Source organism: Apteryx mantelli, chromosome 5 (assembly GCF_036417845.1).
Source record: "Apteryx mantelli isolate bAptMan1 chromosome 5, bAptMan1.hap1, whole genome shotgun sequence".
Classification (NCBI taxonomy): domain Eukaryota; kingdom Metazoa; phylum Chordata; class Aves; order Apterygiformes; family Apterygidae; genus Apteryx; species Apteryx mantelli.
In genome coordinates this window covers 10,261,914-10,287,131 of record NC_089982.1, presented here as the reverse complement: position 1 = coordinate 10,287,131, position 25,218 = coordinate 10,261,914, and the positions used below count along the sequence as shown (strand labels likewise).

General features: G+C 39.9%; 1 protein-coding gene across 4 annotated transcripts in view; it reads left to right on the top strand.

Moving 5' to 3' along the window:
* MTHFD2L (methylenetetrahydrofolate dehydrogenase (NADP+ dependent) 2 like) overlaps positions 1 to 25,218 on the top strand; it is a 45,220-nt gene that overhangs the window by 14,881 nt on the left and 5,121 nt on the right. For 2 of the 4 annotated variants that reach the window (XM_067297471.1, XM_067297473.1), the window contains exons 6-8: positions 1,481 to 1,573; positions 8,077 to 8,202; positions 21,883 to 21,972. In XM_067297471.1, coding sequence (XP_067153572.1) covers positions 1,481 to 1,573; positions 8,077 to 8,202; positions 21,883 to 21,972 — 309 coding nt within the window. Of the gene's footprint in view, positions 1 to 1,480; positions 1,574 to 8,076; positions 8,203 to 17,296; positions 19,021 to 21,882; positions 21,973 to 25,218 lie in introns of those variants that run through there. The other 2 variants (XM_067297474.1, XM_067297472.1) reach the window with 2 other exon arrangements.

Here is a 25,218-nt window from a genome sequence, read left to right as displayed (position 1 = left end):
CTGTTATCTTTGCTGTTTTCCAGGTCAAGGGATCGCCACACTTGCTTTTGGATGCAGTGTGAGACTTCAGTCCCTATGCCTGTGAGCCTTCAGTTTGCGTGTATTGATTTCTCCTCATTATCTCCATCAAACAGGTTTTCCAAAACAAGTTTTTCCATGTCTTATTAGAAAGTGTTTTTTGTAGCTTCTTGCCAAACAATGGGCATACATGCAGGAGTGGGCCCCAGAGCTGCTGAGTTTGGCCGAAAGGTTGTGGGCTTCATTTGCGATTACTTCAAACACTTCCTGCTCTGGTATAAAGTCAGGGTTCAGCAGTTGTTATTTTATCAGGAGATACAAGAGATGGTAAGACATCTGCAAAAATCTAGCACCTTTTTGTCCATTCTGTTCCATTCCTGTTACTGCATTTGAGCTGTGTAAAATGACTACTTACTGTATTTCAAGTCTGTGGAAAAACGTACGCGTTTGGTGTATTTATTCCTTAAGTGGTTACAGTGATAAACATTCTCAGATCCATCCAGTTAGAATTATACAGATCATCTAAATATTGATGCTGTTGTTAATTGTGTTACGCATGTACGTTCAAGAATGCCTCTCCTCAATAAAATCTGTTGGTGTTCCGGTCAACAGAGGGATTTCGCTATCTTCTCCTTGCATGCAAATATTGGTAGACAGAGTTTCTAAGAAAAGACCCTTGGCCCCAGTGTGCCATTGTTGCCGTAGCTACTAGACTCATTCCCTACGCAATCAGATCCTACAAAGAGAAGAGCTTTGGTTGTCATCTTCTGTTGTTGGCCAGATGATTAGCCATCTTAAGTCTCGAGGGAGGAAATAGCAGTAAGAAGTAATGCTGGTTCACTGAATTTGAATTACCACTTAGCCCTTGAACACTCTAAGTTTGTCAAAAACACAGGACAAAGACTAAACTTTGACTCCAGGATAACCCTGTTACAGACTTAGCTCACAGAGGTGGAGACGGCCATGGTCTTCCTTTTTGTCTGTATGACAGAATGTCGAGGGAGGCATCTAGGGAGCTTGAGGACAGATGAATGACAGAAGTGGTTGAGGACCAAGGTATAAACATGGTCATCTTGCACTTGGTGTTTTATTTTGTCACAAACAACTTAGTCTTATGGTACATTTCGCAAAATGTGCATGATAGGGTAGACATCAGATTCTATGCTGGGATCATTTCTTGTAATTTCACTAAATGTAGTGAAGCTGATTGAGGAATAAGTTAGTCTACATTGTATGAATTCATTAATCCGGTGCCGATTTTTAAGGATAAACACTTTTTCGTATGTGTGAAACACAGGTGGTGTAAACATTCTGCCTGTGCTGAAATAAATGATGCATCCCAAGATAAATCTGATGAGCGTACTGTTCTTTATGTAACCAAAATAATTCATTTGTACCTGATAATAAATGCCATGCAGGAATCTCATATGCATCGATTAATTGTCCGTCTCTTAAATTTCAGGTGATGCTACAGTGACCATTACTCACAGATACACACCAAAGGAGCAGCTCAAGATCCACACTCAACTAGCTGACATTGTAGTAGTAGCTGCAGGTAATATTAATTGACCTTAATATTCCAATGACAATGTTGAAAACTTGAAAAGATCGGTGTCTGTGTTGGTGACAATACCAGCTACTTGACTTGTCTCACCGAATAATTGGTGTTCACGCTTGCTGAGGGTGTTGCAGTGAGTAGGTTTTCTTGTTGTAAGAAGGGCAAGTGATTTGGCTCTTTGTTCTTGCCCTTTACATTTGCAGACTCATAAACTGTTTCTCATCACATGTGACACCTTTCCCTTAGGGAGACTTCAGGGTGAACTCAAGATTGGGAACCATTCAGTGCATAGTTTATACAGGTATAATTATGTAAATTAAAACATTCTCTGTATAGTGCAAAAATCATGAGTCATTTAAATGTTGACAGGAGGGTTTCTTTAAATCAGCTGGAGGCTGCATTCATAAAACAATGATATATTTGTTTTGCTGTTAGATTTAAGGGCAATCTTGATAAATTAAATGGTAGCTTTAGTAACACATATATGTTTTTTCATCTCTGATTTTTTGCAATTACCATATATAGAGGAAGTGAACAGTATGTGCAAGAAGGAGGGGCTTTGAAAGATCACTGTGTCGATATTCTTAGAGGAATGTAGAGTGAAATACTTGCAGTTTGACTTGTCTATAACAAAGAAAGAAGCAGAACTCTGTTCTTGAGCAATCTTTGTTTTTAATGTACCGGTATTATTAATAGAAGTTTAAATCAACTTACAAAAAAAACTTGGTAAACTTCTATGTCCCTTTGCAGCTCATAACATCCTCTTTCCCTCAGACAACTTGGAGGACCACAGGTGGATTGTATCTTTGCTTTTGTGTCCTCCCTTCCTCCCTCTTCACCATCCTTATGACCAAGTCTTGCTAACTTACTTTCTAGATGAAGACAGATAGTTACATCTCTACAGCTCATCATTTCCTGTTGAAGTGAGATGTTGCTTTCCTTCAGGGCTTAACTGCACTATCTTTTTCTCATGCCAGGTCAGGAACAAGAAACAGCTCAGTTCTCCCACATGTGATTACTCAACTATTGGTCTAACCAGAATCATACACTATGAATAAAAAATAATAGTGTGTGTGTGCGCTAAGTGGGAATAAACTAGCAACTTTTCATCAAAATTCACTGCTTCTGGTTTAATCATAGCATCTGGTTTTGCACTGAACATAGTTTGTCATTGGCTACGCTTGCAGTTAGAACTTTCAGTACCAATTCAGCCATGTTTGTTCCTGATGTTTTTTCTTTGTATTACCTGTAACAGAAGCATGATACAACACTCGTTACACAATATGAGATATACTTGGAATGATGAAAAAACCTAGGGCTAGATTGTGCAAACAGTAGGCAGCCCTGCCCTATTGGGAGCTCAGGGGAGGATTACACTTTGGGAAAGTGGAATCCCTCCAAGCTCTCCTTGTTACGTGGGAGCTTCACACATTGTACCTTTGGGATAATGCTGGTCGTTCCCAGGAAATGTGTGGGACCTGCGCAGTGAGGGTCACAAGGAAGGTTTCTTTTACCCTGCTGGGTAGGACAGCTGCTGTCATAGGCCACTGTGTGAGAAGTGCAAGTGGGAGAAAGCTTTTTATGTGTGTAAGAGGGAGATCACTGTTCTGCTCTTTCCATATGATGCTTTTAGAAGAGCTGCCTGCAGTCTGGGCCCCAGTTCGGTGACTTGTTAAAGTAAGTGTGTTCAGTCTGATGCATTACTCTGTCTGAGGGGGTTCTTGGTTCGCTTGCATTCAGGGCTCTCAAACGCTTCCCAGCAAGCTCATTTTTGCTTTTGAGCATGCTCATCTTTGTAAGTTGTCCCTCTCAGTTGCCCCCGGCCTTTGCACCCCAAGTCCCCAGCTTTCTTGAGTGTAATTATCCATGCAATTTATTCCTTCCCCCCTCATTCCCTCCCAACTCCTTGCATCACAAGTTCCAACAATGCATTTCCTGTCCAGCCTAGCCTTCCCTAAATTCTGCATCTTGGCTTCCAGCTGGAGCTTCCTAAACCCTTTCAATGCCATGAAGCTTTTTGCATTTCTAGTCAAAGCATAACTTTTCCAATAAGCACACCCTGCACTTGGGATCCCACCATGGTCTTCCCTTGTTAGTCCCGATCCCTGCCCACTGTCCTTGCCTATGCAGACATCCCATGAGGGCTTCTCCATCACCATCAGCCCAGGCATGTAGCAGAAGATGAAGTGCAGCTTTGTCTGTGCTGTTTGTGTAGCTACTGCAGTACTTCTGGAGTGGTGATGAAGGCAGTAGGTAGTCTTTACCTCGTGATTTTGCTGCTGCTGTCACAGCTTTCCAGTCTGCCTTAGTTGAGAGAAAAAACTTGTCTTCCTGCCAGATTTGGAGGGGAGGGCTAAGAGAGGAAGGGCCGGGGATGCCAAATGCTAGATGAAATTCTTCCGGGACTCCTTGCAGTGTCCCTCAGGAGGTGAGCTGTGGCCCCCTCTATATGGGAACTGCTGATTTGCCAGACTGTGCTTTATTAAGCCAGTGGCTGGTTAATTTCCTTAGGAGTTTGCTATTTTACAGTCCTTGCACTGAAGCTAGGGTAATATTTTTATTCTTTTAAAGCTTTTTCTACAGAAATTATTAATGGAAGGTTTTCTCATATTCTACAGTCAGTGCATTTTAGGAATAGGTGCTCTGACACTTATCTCATTCTACTTGGTATGTAAAGTCGACTTGAGTAAATAGATCTCATTTGGTTTGGGGGTTAGTTTATTTGTTGCTACTAAGTATTTGGCCTATTATCAAACCATTTTACAAAGGGTGTAACTGTGTAACTTCCGTTAATATGCTTCCATCTGTACCACACACAGATCATTTACCCCCATAAGACTAAAGCATTATCCAATTACCAGCCAGCCTGCAATTGATTGCGTAAGAGTATGATGAAGTAGACACAGCCAGATGTTATCAAATGGCATAGGAAAGAATCTGAGGTCTTGGCTTGCTCAAGCAGAGTTTCAAGCTTGTGCCCTATGGGGGAGTGAGAAATGGAAAGCAAAGACCATTCCTATATTGCGCATTGCCAGATGATTAACTGGCTGAAATCCAATGCTCTGAAGCCAAAGCCATTGTACACCAACAATTGCCTCAAATAAAACTACAGAGCCTCAAAAACATATGGATTTGCGCTTTTATTTTTTTTTTTTTCAAGAGAGAAATCTGCTCTGACAGGGAGGGTGTAGTTTAGATTCCCCCTTTGTCTGCCCTGTTAATAGAGGATCTCCATTGCTCTCAAGGCATAGAGATAGAACCGACAGGATCACTCAAGAAACAGGGCAAAATAAATGGAACTTAAGTGACAGGAAATTCCAACTTTAAAGTCAATTTAGAGGTTGCATAGTAGGAAAGAAATTTAGAAGGTCATTTAAAGTGGATATACAGTAAAGATTGCTGTTGTTGCATTTAAGCTATGATAGGCCAATGCAGGTGATATATAAGCACCTTGTATTCTTGGATCTCCAATAGCATATAGTCACTTTGGTCTCAAGTACTCTTTTGCCTTAAAGTTTGAGGAGATACTTCATTTGTTCTGCACCTGTCCAGGAATGACCTTTCAGATCTCTGGTCACAAGTCATACTGCTGTTTGTAAATTACTACTGATGTGTTTGTTTTAGAATAGTTTTAATTACAGTAAAAAAATACTGTTTGCAGAGAGGGTCCCTACTGAACTCTTATTCTTGAAGAACAAGGCTTTTCTGTGCATCAAGTGGAGCATACTATAAAACTATTACCTCTCACTTCAGCACTTTTGGAAAGCTAGATTAGAATGATCTTCAAAAAGTAAATATGTGGTGCTACTTGCTATTTGAAATGTCTTGTGGCAGTGATCTTTAGGAGGTGAAAGGCTTTTATGGTCCAGACTTACTCTCTAAGAAAGCAATGTTGTGCCATCCCTTTCATTAATACTCAGGTCAGATTGTGCATATAATTAAGTTGTCATTTTTGTACTTAAATGTTGTTTTAATAGCTAAATCTTGTTTTGTTTTGTTTTGTTTTTGGTGTCTCTAGCCATGCATATGCTTTACCTTTTTGATTGATAGCTGGAATGTGCTGATTGGAAATAAGGCCATTGACTCATGTTCTTTATCTGGAATTTCAAGTGACCTTTTAGGTTCGGACTATTGAACATTGTGCCATGAATGTCAAGGGTTGAATAGAGCTCTTCTACAGGGAGCTGAGGAAATCTTTTCTGTACGTAAAAGCTGAGGAGGCTTGTTGCAGCACTTAGTTTTAGCTGGGGTTTCTTAATAGCAAGAGTCGCGCCTCAAGACATTGTATACTTAAAGACCACTGGAAGCTGGTGAAAGTGTGTAGTGCTGAGGCCAGGCCCTCTTTGGTCAAGTGCGGAGATCTCCTAATTTGCTCTAAGTGACAGAATGTGGTGTTATCTAGAAGCTACCCAGTAAAAGCTTAGCGTCATGGGAGTACCCATTAATACTCCTAAACTTAATTAATAGCTGAGTGTGTTTCTTCGACTAAAGACAATCTCCCTGCACGGTCTTTTATAGCAGAAATTAATGTAGAAAAGCCTCAGCTTTCTCATATTCAGTCTCAGGAATCATCCTCCACCCCTGAACAGATTTTGGTAAACATATCTGCTAAGTGTCAATGACTTGGTTATATGAAGAGTAGAAGAGACTAAGCAGAGCATCTCCTGCATGTCAGTGGTATTTGAATCTAGGAGGTCTTCCCGGTTCTGCTTCCCTACGTCTGTATGGACATCATACAAAAACACGGCAAGAAGGATCTTTTGAAATTCTATCCAGTCCATCCTAGTGCATAAAAAAGTGAAATTTCTGACGTAGTCCAGTCTGCTTTCTAAGACCTCCAGTGACAGAGACCTTATCCTCTCCCCAGGCTATACCTGCTCCAGTGTTCATCTGTTCTTATGGTTGAAACATGCTGCAGAGTGTCTGTGCAGCAAGGAAAATTGAAGTCTAGTATTTTGCATCCCATCCATCAAGGACATGGAAGATGGATAGTTCCTTTCCTCTTCCCAACAGTTTTTTACATCCATGAGGACTGTCATGAGATCAAAAAGGCTAATTCTTTGCATTTTTTCATTATAGTGCTTGGTCTGTTCCTGTTGCTCTTCTACAGAGATGTGGACAGATAAATCAGCTAAGTCTGACACCCACAGAAAAAATGCAGGATCCCACATGAGACCTTAAAATATTGCATAGATCAGGATTTCTGTTTCTTGCAATAGCATAATTGTATCTGCTTATGTTCAGTTGGTGTTCTAATCCCCAGTTTTTTTCCTGAAAAATTATTGTCTGACCGGTTGTTTGCTATCTTGCCTTTGTGCAAGGTAACTATTTATACGTAAATGTTGTGTCTTGCCTTCATTTCTGTTGAATTTCCTATCATTTTCGATGTTCTTCGTCTTTTTGCCAGTGTCAGTTGAAATCTAAGCTGAACTGCTTAAAGTACTTTCCAGCTTTGTCTTATCCACATTTAGTAAGACTGTTCTCTATTCCACCACATTAATGATGTTATAAGTTAATACCTGGCCCTTGTGGAACCCTTTCAACACCACTTTCATTTTGATAATAAACTATTGGTGCCAATTATCTGGGTACAATTATCCCACAGGTTTTACATCAAGTACGTTTTCTTGGCTTGCTTGTGAGAAGCTTATGTCGAAAAAGCTTTACTTAAAAGCCAACTGTTTCTCTCCAATGTACAAAACCTGATATTTGCAAAAAAGGAGAACAAATTGGCCTGACACTGTTTATTATGGGTAAATTTAAGTTAGCCTTTTTTTTTCTCTTGTTAGCTTTCTGGCACTTAAAATTGCTCCAGATTTTTTCCAAGAAGTGAAAATAAGCTGGTAGCATAGATAAATTCTCTGATCATGCTAGCATTTGTTTTGTAACGGTGGTATTTCATGTAGTTTGTGCACATTGTAAAAGTAACAGCTTGAACTGTCATGCCTCTAACAATTGTACAGGAGATCAGAAAAGCCAAGGAGAGTAACACAAATCCAATGCAGATATTAAAATAGAAAAGATAAAATAAAAAAAAAATCTGTGGAGATAACATCATACATGACTCGCTTCAGTAGTTTCCAACACTTCTGGATCACTGGACCATTGATAAGAGTGACCATTGACAAGAGCCACCATTTCTTGTGGATCACAACACATACTTATAATTCAGTTTTCTTTGAAAATGTTATAGAGGTGATTTGCTGATGCAAACTGGCAGCACATCTTTTATCATGATCATGCTTGACTATGTTTTTGACTACAGGCTTAGCTAAAATTATTTACTCATATCAAAGAGATGTCAGCTTTTCTCTTGAGACTTGCAAACTGTGTAAAAGTGAAAAACTTGTTTTCTACATATAACTTATAGGAAAAATTTCAGTGAAAGAATCCTCTTTCCATGCATGCACATATGTGCATGCACACCCTTGGCTGTAATTGGGAACTGATGACCTAAGACTATCTGGCCACGTTAATCAAGTATGTCTTGATGGTTCCAGGTATCCCCAAGTTGATTACAACTGATATGGTTAAAGAAGGTGCAGCTGTGATTGACGTAGGCATCAACCATATCCATGATCCTCTTACAGGAAAGACAAAGTTAGTAGGGGATGTGGACTTTGAAGGTGAGTGAAATACTTCATATATGAACCTGTTGGGTAAACCTCTTCCGGTTTGTGGTATTCACTGATGATAAATACTTGGAATAGCTTGTCTCATTTGAAGGGTGTTTTTTTTTTTTAATGTTTATATGTCTGCTCTAAAGAAATCATATTTTATTTAAGAGAGAAAGTGTTACTTTTAATTACACATGTCAGCTACCTTGAAAAGATGTAGATGGTGTCTGATAGCAGTGTTGTGGTAACAGTTACACAGAGAGGCTTCTCTCCAAGTTTTCATAGTCCTTTGTGAATCAGTCTAGTGTCTCAAGAGTATGCTATAAAAATGGTTTCTACTCTTTCACAAATGTAGGGTCTCTCACTGTTCATAGCAAGTATTATCATACCACAGTTTCTCATGCATCAGTTTAGGTTTTCACTCTAACTTGTATTTGAAATAACTTCTGCTTCAGAAGTTTCCTTTATGCTAAGGCTTAATGTGGGTTGATCTTAAGCTCCTGAAAACCTTAGTCTGGGCAAGCCTAACTGAGATAACAAATCATGTTACATATTGATCTTTTTATGTTTAATGTGTTGCAGAGCAAGTTCACAATGTAACTTGATTAAATATCTCTGCTCTGGAGAAGCTCCAGACTGGAATAGCAGGATTCTTGCAGCTGAAAATTAAAGCTTATTGGCAGAGTTGTGTGTGGGAAGCTTAGACAGCATTTACCCACATTACTAATGGCTCTCGACAGTTCCTTATTTTGATAAGTATGAAAATCGCCCACATTTTTTTTTCCATGGTTATTAAAGTCTTGGCTGGCATACTGTCTCAAAGCTTAATTATATTCAAAATGTTTCCAGCCTGCTGCATATACATGAAATTACATCACTCCTTCAGTTCCTGCTTATTTTGCTCATACATGATACTTGTCTGTTAAAGTCAATGAAATTACCCGCACGAGCGTAGCTGAGTGGTTGTCCCAGCATGTCTTTGGAAATGAATAACTGCAGGTTTAAAATAGACCTTCAGTAGAAAAATACTTTAAAAATACTACAAGAAGTATTTCTGCTGTTGTCCTGCTTGTACAATCACAAGTAAAAGGTACTTAGACTATTCAGAACTAAACTAAAATGAAGCAGAAGCAATTTCCAGGATTTTTCTGTTTTGTTCTAGCAGATGTGAAAAACAAAATGTGACATTCAGGAACTTGGTTGTGTTTGGGTTTTTTTGTTTTTTGATTGTTATATATGACCTTCTGAATGTAATAGAGGCCTAAATCCAATGTCCAGGCCATGATTCAGAGTTTCAGCAATGCACTGTATCTGTCTTGTCATGTCTGCTGTGGATTGTTCTCAGGATTTTACCTGGGGGGAGGGAAGATCCAAAAAGGAGGGAGGAACTTCAGCCTGGATTATGCCGCTACAGTTCCATGTAGCGTTTCACTGTGCATTGCCAAAGGGAAATTGTTGTTCATTAGTATCGGTGAAAGTTTCACTAAATCACTAGCAACAAAAATTCCAGTGTATACAGTTCTAAACACTAAAAAGTAAATCACCCTTGCAGATTATTGACAAAGCAGTTATGAAAGGGAACAAGCTAGTACATTTGTGTACTAAATCATTATATCCTTTTCCTCCATTTCATCATTGGACTGGATTTATATTTAAGCCCAAGTGATGATTATTTTTGCAGTTTGAGGCCAGATATATAAATGGCTGGCATGACGTAGAGCACCTGTTTAACACAATTCAGCCTGTTGATATCTGTTCTCTCATAATTTCCTCCTGTAAGTAGAAAAATATGTCGGGGTGTGGGGGGAAAGCAGAGGTTTAACTGGGCAGTCGTAGGTTAAACTTAATTTATAAGAAATAGATTAGTATGGCTGACTTTGCCAGGTGATCTGACTGAAAATCTCCTGTAGTAGAAATACACTTTATTAGATGGGTGACAGCTGTTTTCATTTGGTTGTCATATCCTAGTAATGCTTGAATACTGTTCTCTAATATCTAGGGGTGGATTTGAAAGTGAAATTTATTTTTATGTCTTTAACAACAAAATGATGCTATTAAAAATCTTGTTTTATGTTGTCCATTCTTAAAATCAAGGCAAGGTTTTATTGCTTCAGAAATTACCTGATAATAAATTCCTACCACAAGCAAAGGGAATTCGATAGCTGTCCAAAATAAGGTTTGAAATTACAAAGTCAGTATTCTAAAATCTGCCTTTGTTTGAGTTATGTCCACTGCTGCTCTAGGCAACTGAGTTGCGTGCACTCACTCCCAGCCAGAGACCTTTTCCTTGACAGTGCTTGCCACAGCAGGCTGAGAGACCACGGTTGGTCTGTGTGTGTATGCACAATCAAGCCAAGCAATACACTTCAGCTATACTTTAAACTTGACTACATGAGAAGGAGCACCAAGATTGCTAAGTTTACTTAAAACAATTAGGCTGTAACAAACAGTCTCGTGCATGTCACTCTTTTATAGCTGCTGAATTATTTGGCTTGTTAGTCATGGCATCCATATGCCTCTGTGCTTGTCAGGGCTCACCATTCATTCCAGGCAAAAATCCTATGCTGTACTATGAAGTGCTTTCAAATACCGTATTTGCCATTTTCCTTATTTGTCCTCTTTATTTTTCTGCTTTAAGCTTTTTCCACATTAAAAAAAAAATAGGAGTATTTGAGACTAGCTACATGTGGACTTCCAAGATATCTAAAAGTACAAGACAAAAAACATTGTGCATGTGGAAGTCAGCTGTGAAGCCCTGAGGTACCAAGTGTGATATTGCTAGGATGCCTCAGACTGAATATGCACCTCCCCATAAATAACCAGCACAGTATGTTGAGTGTGCCCCTATTTATATTGGGAATTTGCCAAAATACATGATCCAGAGAGGGGAGTCCTGTAACTTCTGGGAGCCACAGAAGGTAGGATGAAGTGGTGTCGTCCTTAGACTACTGCCAGCAACATTTTTTAAGTTACTTCCAGGCAGCAAGTTTCAGTCACAAAAAGGAAGAAAATGTTTTTTTACAAACAGGATAATACGCGCGTGGGTGTACTTGGCCCTGTTTTATAGGATTCTGTTGCCACAGCAATAAAGCTAAGGGGGGAGGAGGGCTAAAAGGACCAGGAGCATGAAATAAAGCAGCAACTTACAGAGAGCCTTTAACCAGAACGGCTTTATTGGGCGGAGCACCATTTCCAGGAGTGACTGGTAGAGCCGGGTAGTAAGGCACCGGTGTAGTAGCTAACCTTTGTTACGGAGGGGACTTGGCGGAGAGCTGCTTGCCTCTGCGCTGCCCTTGCCCCAGTACCTGCCCAGTGGTTGTAATACGCCTGCAAGGTGGCAGGGGCCATTTTCCAGGAGCTCTGGATTCACAGCTCCTCCTTGAGCTGTGCACCAAGAACCAACTCGAAGGTTTTCTTCAGTCTGATGGCCAAGTACACTGGCATCACCCATAAGTGATCCTGCTCTTGGTAGTAGCTGATTAGATTTATAAGACTCGTGGAGACATGGTCATGGAGGCTTATAATGCAATGAGGAAGGAGCTTCTGGACTTTAGCTCCAATTCCTGTTGCAATTTTGGCAGCTTATGAGGGGCTTTCCGTAGGTGGTGTTATTGCAGAATTGTGTCGTGTTCTTTATGGGATCCACATGTCTTCCTGGCATAGGGCAAAAATGTTCTCAAAAATAAATTTCACTAATATTAAATGAAACTGAACTAGAAAGGCCCATAAAACCACCGTGTACAGAAATGTAGTGTGGTTCATTTTAAGGAGCAAGAGAGCTTTTGCTGCCTAGACTTCTATGAATTTGATTCTTCCCATATCTGACAAAGCGGGTAGTAAAGTTGGTTTTCCAGGTTTATGCCTTTATTACATACCTATATAGGAAAAAAAAAACTTTATATTTAAAAAAAATTGACTTTAAATTTCATACATGATGTGGTATTAATGGAGTGTTTTATAAATGAGAATTCTTTACCTTGTTGGTATTTTGCACAAACTAGGGAGTATAAAAGAGACTCTGGAGAATGGGTGCTACCAGGAGCAGAGAGAGGTTTCCAACACTGAACAGCAGAAGAGGGTGCCTCAGCAAAATGACGAGTGTGGTCAAGGGCAATGGGCATGTATTAGGAATTTCCTTTCAATGAGGGATGACTGTGCATAATGAATGCAGGGAATTTTGTGTTGGATACTATTAAGGAGAGAATGGACAAGAATCACAGATCACTTCTGGACAGATTACCTGTACCAAAATTAATGTATTGGTTTAATGAAAAATGGGAAATATATCTTGTACTGAACAGCTACAGGACTAATACAAAGGAGTCGGGTAAGTAGACAAGTTCCTTCAAGTATGTGCAGGTGTGCAATTGAAGAGATTCACCATGAATATCTTCTGAGACAACTTCTTAGTGGAAATGGTGCTGGTGCCGTAAATTGCATCTTCCCTACAGACTGCAGGACACAAATATTTAATCCAAGCTTTGTAACAACAGTTGCTTCTGATGGCTGTTTGCTGCTGCCTTGCTTCTGTTGTGTTACCTTTCCAGGCTGTTGCTTTCTTTTCAGACCTCTGAATCCTTTCCAAACTATTTCCCTGTACAGCTTATCCCAACAGCAGTCATGAAAACAGAATGTAGATGTTCCAACTGCTTTCACTATTGCTGCACATTGTTGCTAAACAAAAATCAGAGGAATCATTCCTATTGTTATGCTCTGCTAACAAAAGAAAAGTTTTTAGTTTGCAAGTTTTGAAAGCTTTCTATTCACTTTGCGTATTTCGAAATCCTAGCATGCTTCGCTTCCTTCTCATTTAGACTACCTATTGCAATGGCTGGATTGGCTGGATGTCTGAGCTAAGGAGAGTTGTAGAAGGATGGTTAGCTAAATAGGAAGAATAGCTAGCTAAATAGGAGTGCTGGTTTTAGGTTGTGGCTCTCAGAAGGGTAGACTGACTAATAGCTGACTGGTGGCAGCCAGGTTCTGGACTGAGAAGTCTAGGTAGTTCTTCACAGAGGAGTATTTCATGCAGGTGTTTAAGGAATTAATCTTTGGTATCTTGAATTTCTGCTGCCACTGCTCATTGTCCAAAAGCTATGGCAATATCCCATCCACCTGTCTGTGCTAATTAGCTGAATGCGAAAGTAGCTGTTCTGCGTAACTTTCTGTTTCATTTTTGTCCCCGAGATGTTTCTGTTGTCTGGCTTCTAGAGGTACAGGACAAGGAAAGATTTATTTGCAGCAGCCTGTTGGAGGAAAGCTCTATGAGGATTGGAGTACTGGCCCATATTTCCTTGCGTTTCATTCACAATGCTTTTAAAATTACCTCAATAAGAGCAAGAGGGGTAATACTATCAAAAAAAGGAACTGGGAGAAATTAGGGAGGTGTTGGCTGGTAGTAGCATCTCGCAGTGCATAGTGAGAAAAATCCCAGAACATGCAGAGCAGAGCAGCCCAGCATGGGATATCTGCTGTGTTTGCTGAGCATGTGATTAGCACTTATGCAGTGCTGCATGGATGCAGTGATTCCAAAGCAGCTTTACAGGGACTAATAAAGTTGTGTGAAAACAGTGCTTAGGCAGGAATTATTCTGCATCAGTTAATGCAAATACACAAGACCCAGAACTGCTTTCAGGTTGAGACTTGCCCTTAGTTTGTGTGATTAACCCTATTAGGTGTCTGATGTCCTTAGCTTTAAAGGAACGTAGGAATGAAGGCTGTTTGCAAAGCAGTGGATCCTGTTTTTCAAGGAAATAATTATATTTCATTTCTTCTGAAGAATCAAAGGAAGATTTTAAGGTTCTAAAGATGCTGCAAAATAGCATCTCCTCCCCCATAGGCACCTAACTTGTATACTAACACTTTCTAGATAGTCGGAGAAATGCCAGGGCCAACTAGATGTGTCTCCAGAAACCCAAGTTAAAGCTAAGGACAAAGATACTTACATTGCTGAGAAGCATAAGTGAGATCTTCTAAAGGAACTGATAGTGCAACACCTTATTTTCCATCATGAGATCTGTCACACTGGAGTGCTGTCCTAGAACTGTGCTTAGCCTATTACACTGCACAAGGAAAGGAAAATCTCTTTATGTTCTTGAGGGCCAGATGGGTTTTTTTCCCCTTTGGTCACTGGCATTCATCTTGGAAAATTGCATTCACTGTATCCGTATTTTCTATTATAGACAGAGATTTATCCAATGGTAGTTCCCCTACTTAGATGCCTGTTGTTCATTTAAAAATCTGGACCCTAGATGACTTTTTGCAAATAAACTATCCAGGTCATTGTATGCTAACTGATACAAAATATGGGTTCTGCCATGCTGACCCACGATGATTTCCATAATGATAGAGTATGGGTAGAGAAATTTCCCGACAGCTTGTGAAAACAGTACGCTGTGTGTCTACTTCTGAGTACAGTTGCTAGTAGTAGAGGCAATGGAAGTCGTAGATGGTATTCGTTAGAAGGCTTTATTTAGCATGAAATACTGCCATGGAAACAAACTTACTTCCATTTAAAATGCCTAAAATATTTTAGTATGTTAATTATTATGGTTTTTACTTCAGATGTGGGTACATTTCAGTAATTAAGACATTCACCTGGGAATTTGTAGTGACTATATTAACCATAAACACCAATCTCAAATGGTAGGTAGTTAAAACTAGTATAACTAATAAGAAGACAAATTATTTGGGTTGAGAATATTAAGAATAACTGCCATGTGAGATCTTAATTCATAGTTACCATTTAAATGTAAAAAACCCCACATTGTGATTTGTTTACCTTTCCAAATATTTTAACAGCATATCTGGTGATACCAGTCAACTGAGTAATTAAAACCCTCCCAGCCATAATTACCAGCCCCCCTCAATGAGACCTAATCTTCTACTGCTCAGTTCAGTGAGATATTTGCTGTTAACTTCTGTGAATGCAGTTATTAGGCCCCTTTGTTGGAGTTTGGAGATGCTTTGCATTCCATTAAAAACCCCTAGAATCTAATAATTGTTCTGTGTAGTAAAACAATATCCAGCTTTTCAAATTCTCTTTTAATAGTTCTTTTTGTAAAACTAATTATTCTTAACAGTAAAGCACTACATCCATGCAAGATGAATATACTTAAAGTAATGACAAGAATCTTGTTTGTTCAAAAATCAAGCTGCCTAATATTCCAGCTGTTGATCACTTCTCATGGTCAGGTATAGATTGAACTTTGTAGTGATCTGTGTGGAAATACATGTGCTTGTGCCACATTTATGCTTGCTCATTTTTTTCCTCTGTGTGTGTGTGTGCCCTTTTAAAAATGGTGTTTTGAAAATAGTAATGCACACTGTAGGGTTCAGCTACATTGCAAATTTGCACCTGCCTCCCCCACTTCATTTCATATACTTTGTGGCAACAAGTAGGGTGAGTGGGGTGAGGAAACTATTTCCAAGCAAACAAAAATATCTCTCACAGTGGCATTTTACAGAAAACTCTGTAGTAACCTGGTTAGTAATGTGCCATTTAGAATAACCTTTATTAGCAAATAACTGCTCATTACATTTTATCATGTGACGAATTCCCAGCCAGTTACATGTGGTTCTTTTACAGGTAACCTGAAATTCCAGTTGATTCTATTTTGCATAATAGATACAAATATCAAGTCATGATTTATTGCTTCATTATATTAATTCCTAGTACAAAGAAGTTAATTAGACAGGTGTAACCTTAAATCCTTTTTTCCTACTTTTTTCCTTTTTTTTCTACTTTTTTTTTTTTAAACATTCCCTACATACTGATCTCTTAGTACTTGACATGAGTATTCAAGGTATACTCTTACTGTGGATAGTCTGACATAGTACATGTTCGGGGCTAACTTACTTTGTAGAGTTTTCCTTGATTTGAAATTTCAGTAAGATCTGTGCCTCCAGATCCAAATTCAGTATAGGTGTCGTAGTAACACAGGTAAACACCAGCAGAATCTAAAGAAACTTTATGCAAAGGGCCAGAAAAAAAGATTTCCCTTGCCTGGGGGAGAAGTTTCACTCTGGACAAAGATGCAGTTGGTGTATCTCAGGGTAAAGCTTGTGTTCAAACCTGCATGCCTCAGGGGGCTTCCAGTGAAAGGGTTTCCCTCTATGGGCTCATGAGAGGGAAGGTCCCAAAACAGATTTGGAGATGTAATTACTTTTATCTGAAACGAATATTCTGGAAGGAAAAGATACTGACTGAGTGAGATCTAGCCAGGCATATAAAGACAGCCTTCTCTGGAGGGGCTGAATATTTATGACTGAAGATCAAAATCAGATTTTTTCACTAGAATCTGTTTTTCCTCAGACACAACTCTTGTCTTTTGCTGTTTGTCCAGACTGAAGCAGAAAACAAGTCAGCCAGGAAAATGTGCTTTTTCCCACTGCAGTTCTCTGATTGCTGAATATCTTTGTTAGAAGCTGCAAGCCAGAGGGAGGAAAACAGGCTGAAGAGGTGGCTTGACTGTTGCTGATGCTGTGCTGTTAGTTTGGGTAGTTAAAGTGGTAGTTACCTGCTCTTAATGCTGCTCTTCCAGAATACACACAGCTTTGGGGTTTGTCTTTTTACTTTCTGAATGAGATCCCCAGCTTTCATAGCTTTCCTGGTTACCGTAGGTGTGGTAGTACAGTTGGCATATGGTGAAGCAAGTCTGTATTGCCCCCTTACGACAGTCCTGCCTGTGTGTCGCTCAAGCATTCCTACAGCCATCTGATCAGCCAGGTCAAGAAGTTGAAAACTGCCCCTTACCAAAACAGTCCAGTGGGATTAACTTTGGATCTGGCTGACCACAGGCTGTGTGAACATGTATGCTCTCACGAGGAAAGGATAGCCACCTGCAAGTGGATCAGACCGTGAAACCATGCCCTGAAACTAACCCACTGGTAATAACATTCAAATGAGGAACGCTACCTTGCAGTCCTGGTCCTGACTGTATCCTGAAACTGCCATGGCTGTAATACACTTGTCTTGTGTTCTCCAGTACTTTCCAACTCATAGTCCTTTATGCTTGTGGACAGTTAGGCATACATGGGCAACTGAAGGAGAAAAGAAGTTTTTTGGAAACATTCTCAGTCAATACCTTTTTCTCTTTTCTCTTAGAAGTGAAGAAGAAAGCTGGCTTTATCACTCCAGTGCCAGGAGGGGTAGGACCTATGACTGTTGCAATGCTTCTGAAGAACACACTCATAGTTGCTAAAAAGCTCATTTACTAGAGCAAGCTGGCTACCTTGGAAGAAGAATCCAAGTTGTTCTATTTATTGATACACAAAACATTTATTTTTTACAACAAAGATATTTATTTCTACATTGTATTTATTTTTTCATGTAAAGTATATTGAACCTGATGGTTTACAAAATGTTGAAATACTTTGTGTTACCTCCTACTGATTTATTGTGAGCAAAAATGAATCAGAGAATGCAGCCTTTGCAGATATGTAATTGTTGGTCAGCTATGTGTGTGAAAATGAAGAACAAAGCATGATTTACAAATATACACGTGTATCTGGGGCTGGGGTGCAATTTACAAAATGGTTTAAGCCCTTGGGACCCTCAATGTTGATCGAGCTGTGTGAAAACTAGATTTCAACATGCTAGGTTTCTTTAGAAAATATGATTTGGGTTCCTCAGTCATGAAGCAGTCTTGGGTGTAATGTGGAATTTTTAATCCCTTGGAAAACACTTAACAGTAGAAATCTTCAATCTGTAAGGAATGAAAAACTGTGTTTCAACTGCAAGGCAGTAATGTTGACATGAAGACAGATGTTCGGTATGCATTTTAAAATGGTCACGTAAGCTTAAACATCATGGACTAAATTCTGACCTTAAATGTATACAAGAGGTATGCGTGAATAAGTGGCTAGAACTGAGGCCAGAACTGTTCTTTCAATATCCAGATTTATGACTGATAAAATGTGCTAGTGTATGTTGCCCTTATCCCACCAAAAAAGCTGTGAATAGATAACTGAGCAGGATCAGGACCTTTATTAATTAGAATGTAGTTACAACTACTATGGAAGTATATTACATATAAAAAAGAAAAGAAAAAAGCAAGAGTTGATCCAGGTTTAAATGTTTGTATTGGAGTTTTAAGTCATGTACTCTCTTATCTTCTGAGACCACATTAAGTGTTCTTAGTTCCTGTTGGAAGACTGGGTCCTGTGAGTCCTCGGCCTCATTGTTCTGCTGCTTACAGAGGACTGTGTGGGGATAAGAAGATGCCTGCTCTAAAAAGAAAATAAAAACTGGGAAAATAAATGGGAGATGGATGATCATCAACTTTTTTTTTTTTTCACCTAAGCATTTAGTTCCAAAGGTGGATCTAGAATGGTCTAATGCAATATAAAAGTTGGAGTGGAGTTACTGGTAAAAAGCCTGTCTGACAGAGTGTATGCACTATTAACATGAAGGACCTACTTCAGTTCCCACTGAAGTTAGTGGGAGTCAGGTTGGGCCATTACTTTCAAATTTTTATCTCTGTTGGGATAACCTTGATTTGTTTTAACAAAAGCCTTTGGTGTTTGCCAGTAGATTATAGATTGCCTGAAAGGAAGAAAAATGAAGTGTGGCTACATACTTCTTCCATTCAACAAAAAAAAATGTGCTTGCTACAATAAAAAAGATGGAGCATTGCTTCTGTACTGATTGTTCTTCTGATGGTCTTTTTTAGAGTTTTGTTTAATGCAGATTTTGCAAAAGAGATTGACAGAATCATTTCTAAATATATGGGCCCAATCTTGCAGATGCTTGCTTATGTGTTTAAATTTAAGTAGTGGTATAAATGTTAGCAGGATCAAGGCATATGAAGATAATACACTAAATGGTCAATCTGTTGGTGACTAAGGAGGAATAAAACTTGATCACTGTTATGCTAAACTTTTTGTTAGAAATGTGTTAATACAGGGAGTTTTTTTGAATTACTTTGTTAAGAGTGGAGTGATGGAGTTCTTTTGCTAGTCGGTCATTACCTTTTTTTTCCAGCTATTTATGTTGCTGTCCTAGATTCATGTTCATTTTGCTTGTTTTAACTAAAGTATTCTCTGCATTTTTGGCAGAATAACCATTGATGACATTTTGCTTATGTCACTTGAATGAGCTGGTCTCCTCCATATCCTGCAAACAGTTTATTGTGCATCTTCGGCTCTTTTTCTCTTTTCAGCCCTCATGGGTGAGTTAGCATTGCACAAAGGTAGTGAGATGGAGGTTTCACTCGGCTGCATGCTATGTTCAGAGCTGACGGATACCTCTGTGTGAATGTGCTCTTCGTTGTGGCATCCGGAGGGAATGGCCCGTCACCAGCCCGAAAAGCATGCTCATGTGCTGGAGCCTGGTGAGGTCTGATGCAGGCATGAATGCTCTGTGGCAGATGGTGGCACAGCCTCATCCACTGAACCATTCTCACAGGCATACCGCACCCAGCTCTATTGCCTAATGGTGAAGCCATCTCTTGGATTCAAGTAGGATTAAGTTCCCATTGTGTATTTATGTGTGTTGAAAGCAGGGCTCATGTGATTTACTCCCTGCTTGGGACTGATAGCAGAGGTTATCCAGGTAGGCATGAACATTGCTGTCAATGTGGAGAGTACAGAAGCTGCACACAATCAGGGTGCCGGCATGCTGCAATTCAGGCTACCTAAGGAAGGGAAAAGCCTTCTGGAATGCAGTCCATGAACAGGAGAACGCTTAATTAAAACGTGCATAACTAGCTTGTGTTTTTTCCTGAAGCTGTGAAGTGGTTAGATCACTGAGGAGAATAGAGCGTAGAGGGATAAATTGAGCTAACCAGTTTTTAGAGCATCTATCAGAAGATTTTGCTTAAAAAAATAAATACGTTGTGAAATGTTTTTACTGCCTGGAGCTCACCGTTGAAAAATGAAGGCTGTTGCTGGGGTGAAGTTACTAACTTTGCTTGGGTGAGAGTTGAAAATGTTGGGGTTGTTGCTAAGTTTGTATGTTACTGAACTGAGCCTTTCTGATGATCTGCTCTAGTATATCTGGCTACCTCAGTACCCTTTGGAGGGACCATTTCACTTGTTCCAAGTTGCCTGTGACCAAGAAAGTTAGACAGTATTTGGGGCTCTGAAGGGTGATTTAATGTAAAAAAAGATGGATGATATATGTCAAGTATATCTTACAGCTGCAAAGAAATTAATATATAAATATGATTGTTTTAATTATGCATACCAACTTCCTTTAGAAAGTAGGGATGAACTCTGATGGCAGTGTAGTGACAGCAGTAATGAATGGATCCCTTAATATAGGAGGCAGCAGTTTTCTTGCTCATAATTTCCTTCAATGCTTTTTCAGCCAGCGTTCTCTCTTGGTTCTCTCTCAGCGCCCATGCTTTGCCAGCTCTCAGCTTCTGCCCTGCACAGCCGCACACAGCTCCAGCCAGCGATCCCAGGCCTTGCACAGGGTTGGTAGCCTACCTTGCTTCAGCTGTTGTGTGCACGGGAAGTCTGAATGAAAAGTGGTTAGCTTGCCCCTCGGGCTCTCCAGAGCCTGGAATCAAAGGCCTCTTGCTGGCAGTCACCGATGGAGAACATGGCCCATTATCTTTGTCTGATCACTTCTTATTCTTTGTGCTAGCTGTTCTCGCAGTTCCTCTTTTGGGTGGCAGGGAAGTGAAGTACGGGGAGGGCCAAGGAAGGAACCTGAGCAAAATGGGGGCTGGTCCTTGGACCCTCAGCTCCATAGTAGCATCCTGATTGCTGATAGTCCTTCTAGAAGTAATGTAAGACCTGCATTGCTCAGGGAAAGAAAGATGACATTCACTGTAATACATCACTTTTGGTTTTTGCTAACTTCTGTTTTGCTGTTTTCTGTGGATGTGCTCTGGCAAATACTAGGTCTCCTTAAAACTATCTTTGCATGCACGATTATGCCCACAGGTAATAGGAAACTAGGGTTTCAAAAGAAAACCTGATCCTATTGCTAGATAATAGCAGTTTCCTGAGTAAATGTGTGGTTGCCTCGAGGCTTGAGGTTGTTGCCAGATGCACCTTTTTTTGATTGGTGAGAACAGCAGATGACGCTTCATGGTATATAAGTGCAAGAGAAAACACAGGAGCGCAGATAAGCAGAGCAAACCATTCATCTGGAAAGAAGAGCTGAGAAGGTGCTAAAGCAGCTGCTTGCAATGGCATTTGGAATGCTAATCTATATTTTGCTGAAAGGTAGGTTTGGAGGAGGTTTTTCCATGTCAATACAAGGCTTTCTTGAACAGTAGTTCACTCCTTCTGAAATAAGCAGGGAAGAGGGTGGGAAAACAGATGTGAAGACATTAAAAAGCTGAATTACTTGAGTAATTTTAAGCCTGGATGAAATTTTAACTGATAGGGTATAATTTAGATTCTTTTAAAAGAAACTACTTTGACCAGCAAGTAGGTGTAAAGTTGTCTGTAATACATTACAGGTACCTGTGTCATAAATTGCATAAGGTAGTAGAATTGAGAACAGAATGGATATGTATTTTGGAACTCTGCAAATGGCAGTTTGTTTCTCCACAGTTGTAATTATGCTGTGACAAAAGCAGGTTTGAGGTGAGAACACTGCAAAAAGAACTGTTACTGTTTTGCTGCATTACATCAGAATTGTATTAAGTGGGTACATGTTTTCTGGGTGAAATGAACCTTGAATAGACATGCTGAGTTTTTCTATTACAGTAAGCATCTATTTGCATTATACAGCAATGGGGGCACTGAGTGAAGAGTCAGCTATTACCATTTCATCCCTTAGCACAGAATTATGGAATAACTGGACAAAAACCAGCACTGAAGGTATTTCTTTTTTTGTTATGTTTGTCTCTATTGTCGCTGAAAAAAGTAAGAGATTTTATTTTGATGATAACTGCCATAATGCTTCTGCCATGTAGACAGTGTTCAATTGTGGCGTTTGTTGTATTTGTGAGATGAGCAGTTTTTTTCATGGAGCCTTGAAAATCTCTCTGAGGTAACAGCTGTCATAAAGCTGGAGTAGGCTCAGCACTCAGCAGCTAAAGAGCCGCTTGCCCAAACCCAGTCATACTGGAAAAAGGTATTTTAGGGCTACTTGGGGTAGGTTCTCTGCACTTTTGATGGTCATTCTTGTTACTTTGAACTAGTGCTTGCTTTCTGACTGTTGACTCTCTTTAGTCTGAATCTTTCTGCGCTCAAGTGAGAATGCAGCAAATGTAATTTGAAATTATGCCTCTCATTACTGTTATTGAGTAGTTTCTTCATTTGTTGCAGTTTTGCTTTCGACTATCAAAGCTTCCACAGCTCTTCTCAGCGTGCTAGCTCTCTCTTTTCTTTCTTTTTCTTTTCTGACTGAAATGTGAACTCAAGCTATTTACTTGCCAAGATCTGAGACCAGAGCGCTGTGTTTATCCTGCAAGCTGCATTTTCAATGTTACTTCAGGTGCTAGTGATGTCATTACTTTCTGGAGAACAGTGCAATCTGGAACTGAGGTTTTGGCAGGTCAGTAAAGGAGGAAAGGATTTTAACCGTGATACTTATTAACGTCTTTGTACTTTTGAAAGAATATAAACATGCATACAAATCATCTTGTGTTAATTGTAAGTCATCTCAGGATGTCTTAGAAGCTTTTTTAGTAGATACATAAGCTTTTTATTTTTCTCATAATTCAAAACAAGTCAAACTACTGCTCTCTTTTTTTCTGTCTGTAGTTTGTCCTAGTGGTATAGTGTCACAGATACCTTCATATATATGTATACATACACATATATATGTACACATATATAAGTGTAAAGTCAAAGATCATCATTTTGCAGTGCAGTAGTTTGATTTATTAGCCCAAGACTTGTGGTCTGGCTTAGTGGATTTATCTGTAACGTGGTTCTTCCAGAGTTACATACAGAGCAAATAGTGATATAACAAAGTAGAAATGTATGTTGTGACTCCTTAAGTAGCCTGTTTGTATTGTATTTAGAATCAGGAGTTATACATCGTGTTTGAACAAATAAGAGGTTTGTTTACGTGAACACAACTAGGTCTGCAGTTGTCCCATCTGCAATTACGCTAGCTGCGCTATCAGCTAGATGCCTGTACTTTTAGCTGAGTCAGAGGTAGCAACACAAATTCAGACCCATTCAAGCATACACTTGCGCAGTCTGTTAAAGGTATGTGTAGGCAGACCTTTTAAGCAGCCATTGAAAAGAGAGGAAACAGCATTTCCAGAAAGAAGATTAAAAAAAAAAAAAAAGCATAGAGAGTCACCAAAGAAAGTGGCTGTATCACTATAACCTGTTTTTGTTGCTTCTATTTCTATACCAGTGAGGTGTATAATAAGTTGTGTTTGTAATCAAAGTTCAGTAATATTGGATTCTGAGAAAACTAATTCCCAAGTAAGTATCACTGGAGGAACTGGCATTTTTTTGTGGAATTGCAAGTCCTCTGGGGACTGAGGTGCAGTTTATGGAAAACTGTTCATTTCTGGTCAGTGAACAGTAAATCCATTTGCCTCCCATCTCCTGGATCATCTTCTGTTCCCTTACTTTGTGTTGTACAGGCTTTACTTGTGTCTGGTGCTGAGGTAGGGTAACGTTAGGCTGTGTAGTCAGCTGGGGGAAAGGATGCCTGAAGGGGGCTGACAAGGCACAGATCAAGAACCTGAGAAATGGTTTCTGCTAAAGAGAAGGCATAGTTCCTGCTGAAGGGAGGTATTTGCAGTGAGACGGTCAGGTAGGAGTTGGGAAGACTGGGAAGCCTTAGTTTTACTGCAGAAAAATGCCATCCGTTCATTGCCATGAGCTACTTCCTCCATGTGGCCTGTAACAGCAGTCCTGAATTGGGGCTGACCCCTTCCCTCCCCTTTCTGACTCTCCTGTTCCTCCCCAACACACCATGCTTGAACGCTGAGCTGTCATGGTGTTAATGGCTTACTCGTTTTGTCTCTAGTCTGTCAGTTCTACGTGCCCAGGTTTCCAAGTGCCTGTCGTTTTGATCTCATGTCAGATCTTGCCAAGTGTATCTGTTTGAATGACTCAGTTGCAGGCGACTGTCAAGTGCTTACACAGCATGCCTTTTTTTCCCCTCACGTGACTTGAAAGGGCACATGGATGTGTTTATTCAACAGCTTATTTAGTATCTAGGTGGATAATGTGGTATGAATTAGCCTTATGTTTTGGAATGGGTTAGATAGAAAATCTTTGTTTTCGAGACTCATCGTTCTTTTAAAGACAATTATTTCTACTTTTGCAGTGTCAAAATACTTAGCACCTAAAATTCTTGCGTGTTCATTTCAGATCTGACCTTGCAGCCCACGCTGGACAAAGTCTCACTCCCGACAGTGAAGGAGGAATGTATTGTTCAGTTGTGGCCGGCATGGCAAGGTGTTTGTTTCAAACGCTTTCTAGGCAGGCTTCTATTCCAGGCTGACCTTGGTTTCAAATGGCAATATTAGTTTTGATTATACTCAGGGGAAGAAGTCTTGCATACTTACTCAAAGCAAATTTTCCTCTAGAAGTAGGTAGGTGAAATGCTGCCCTCTGACGGCAGAAGTGGAGTAAATCAAAACCGAAGCAGAAGGGATGTTTTGGCAGTGCAAATACATTTGGCTGAGGCCTGGATAGAGGTTGCTGGGGAGTCCATGCTTTTTGACATGTAAATTTGTACATTCCTCACTTATTTTTTTTTTCCCCTTATGGCAGAAATCAGTGAAATATTCAACTGCCCAGTAGAACTCTTCTCAGGACCCAGCAGAAGAGTAGTACATACAACAGAGTGGTAGGAAATACACAATAAAAGGTTATGTTTAATGCTTATGTTTTGCTGTTGTGTAGTACAACGTTTGCCCTCCATTGTGCTAAAATTGTGATGCTGATCCGTTGGTGCATGAGTGTTTGAAGAGAGGCATAGGGAAGTATAAATGTGCTGTGTCCCATTTTCTGAAACTGGTGTCTGCAGAGCTCTGTCTCCTGAGCTTGTCTGCAGTGTTCCTGAGTCAGCCACAAGAGTGCCAGAGCTTGATGCTAGAGCTCGTGTGTACGTAGCTCTGACTCCCTTCCGTGCGGAGTACATGATTC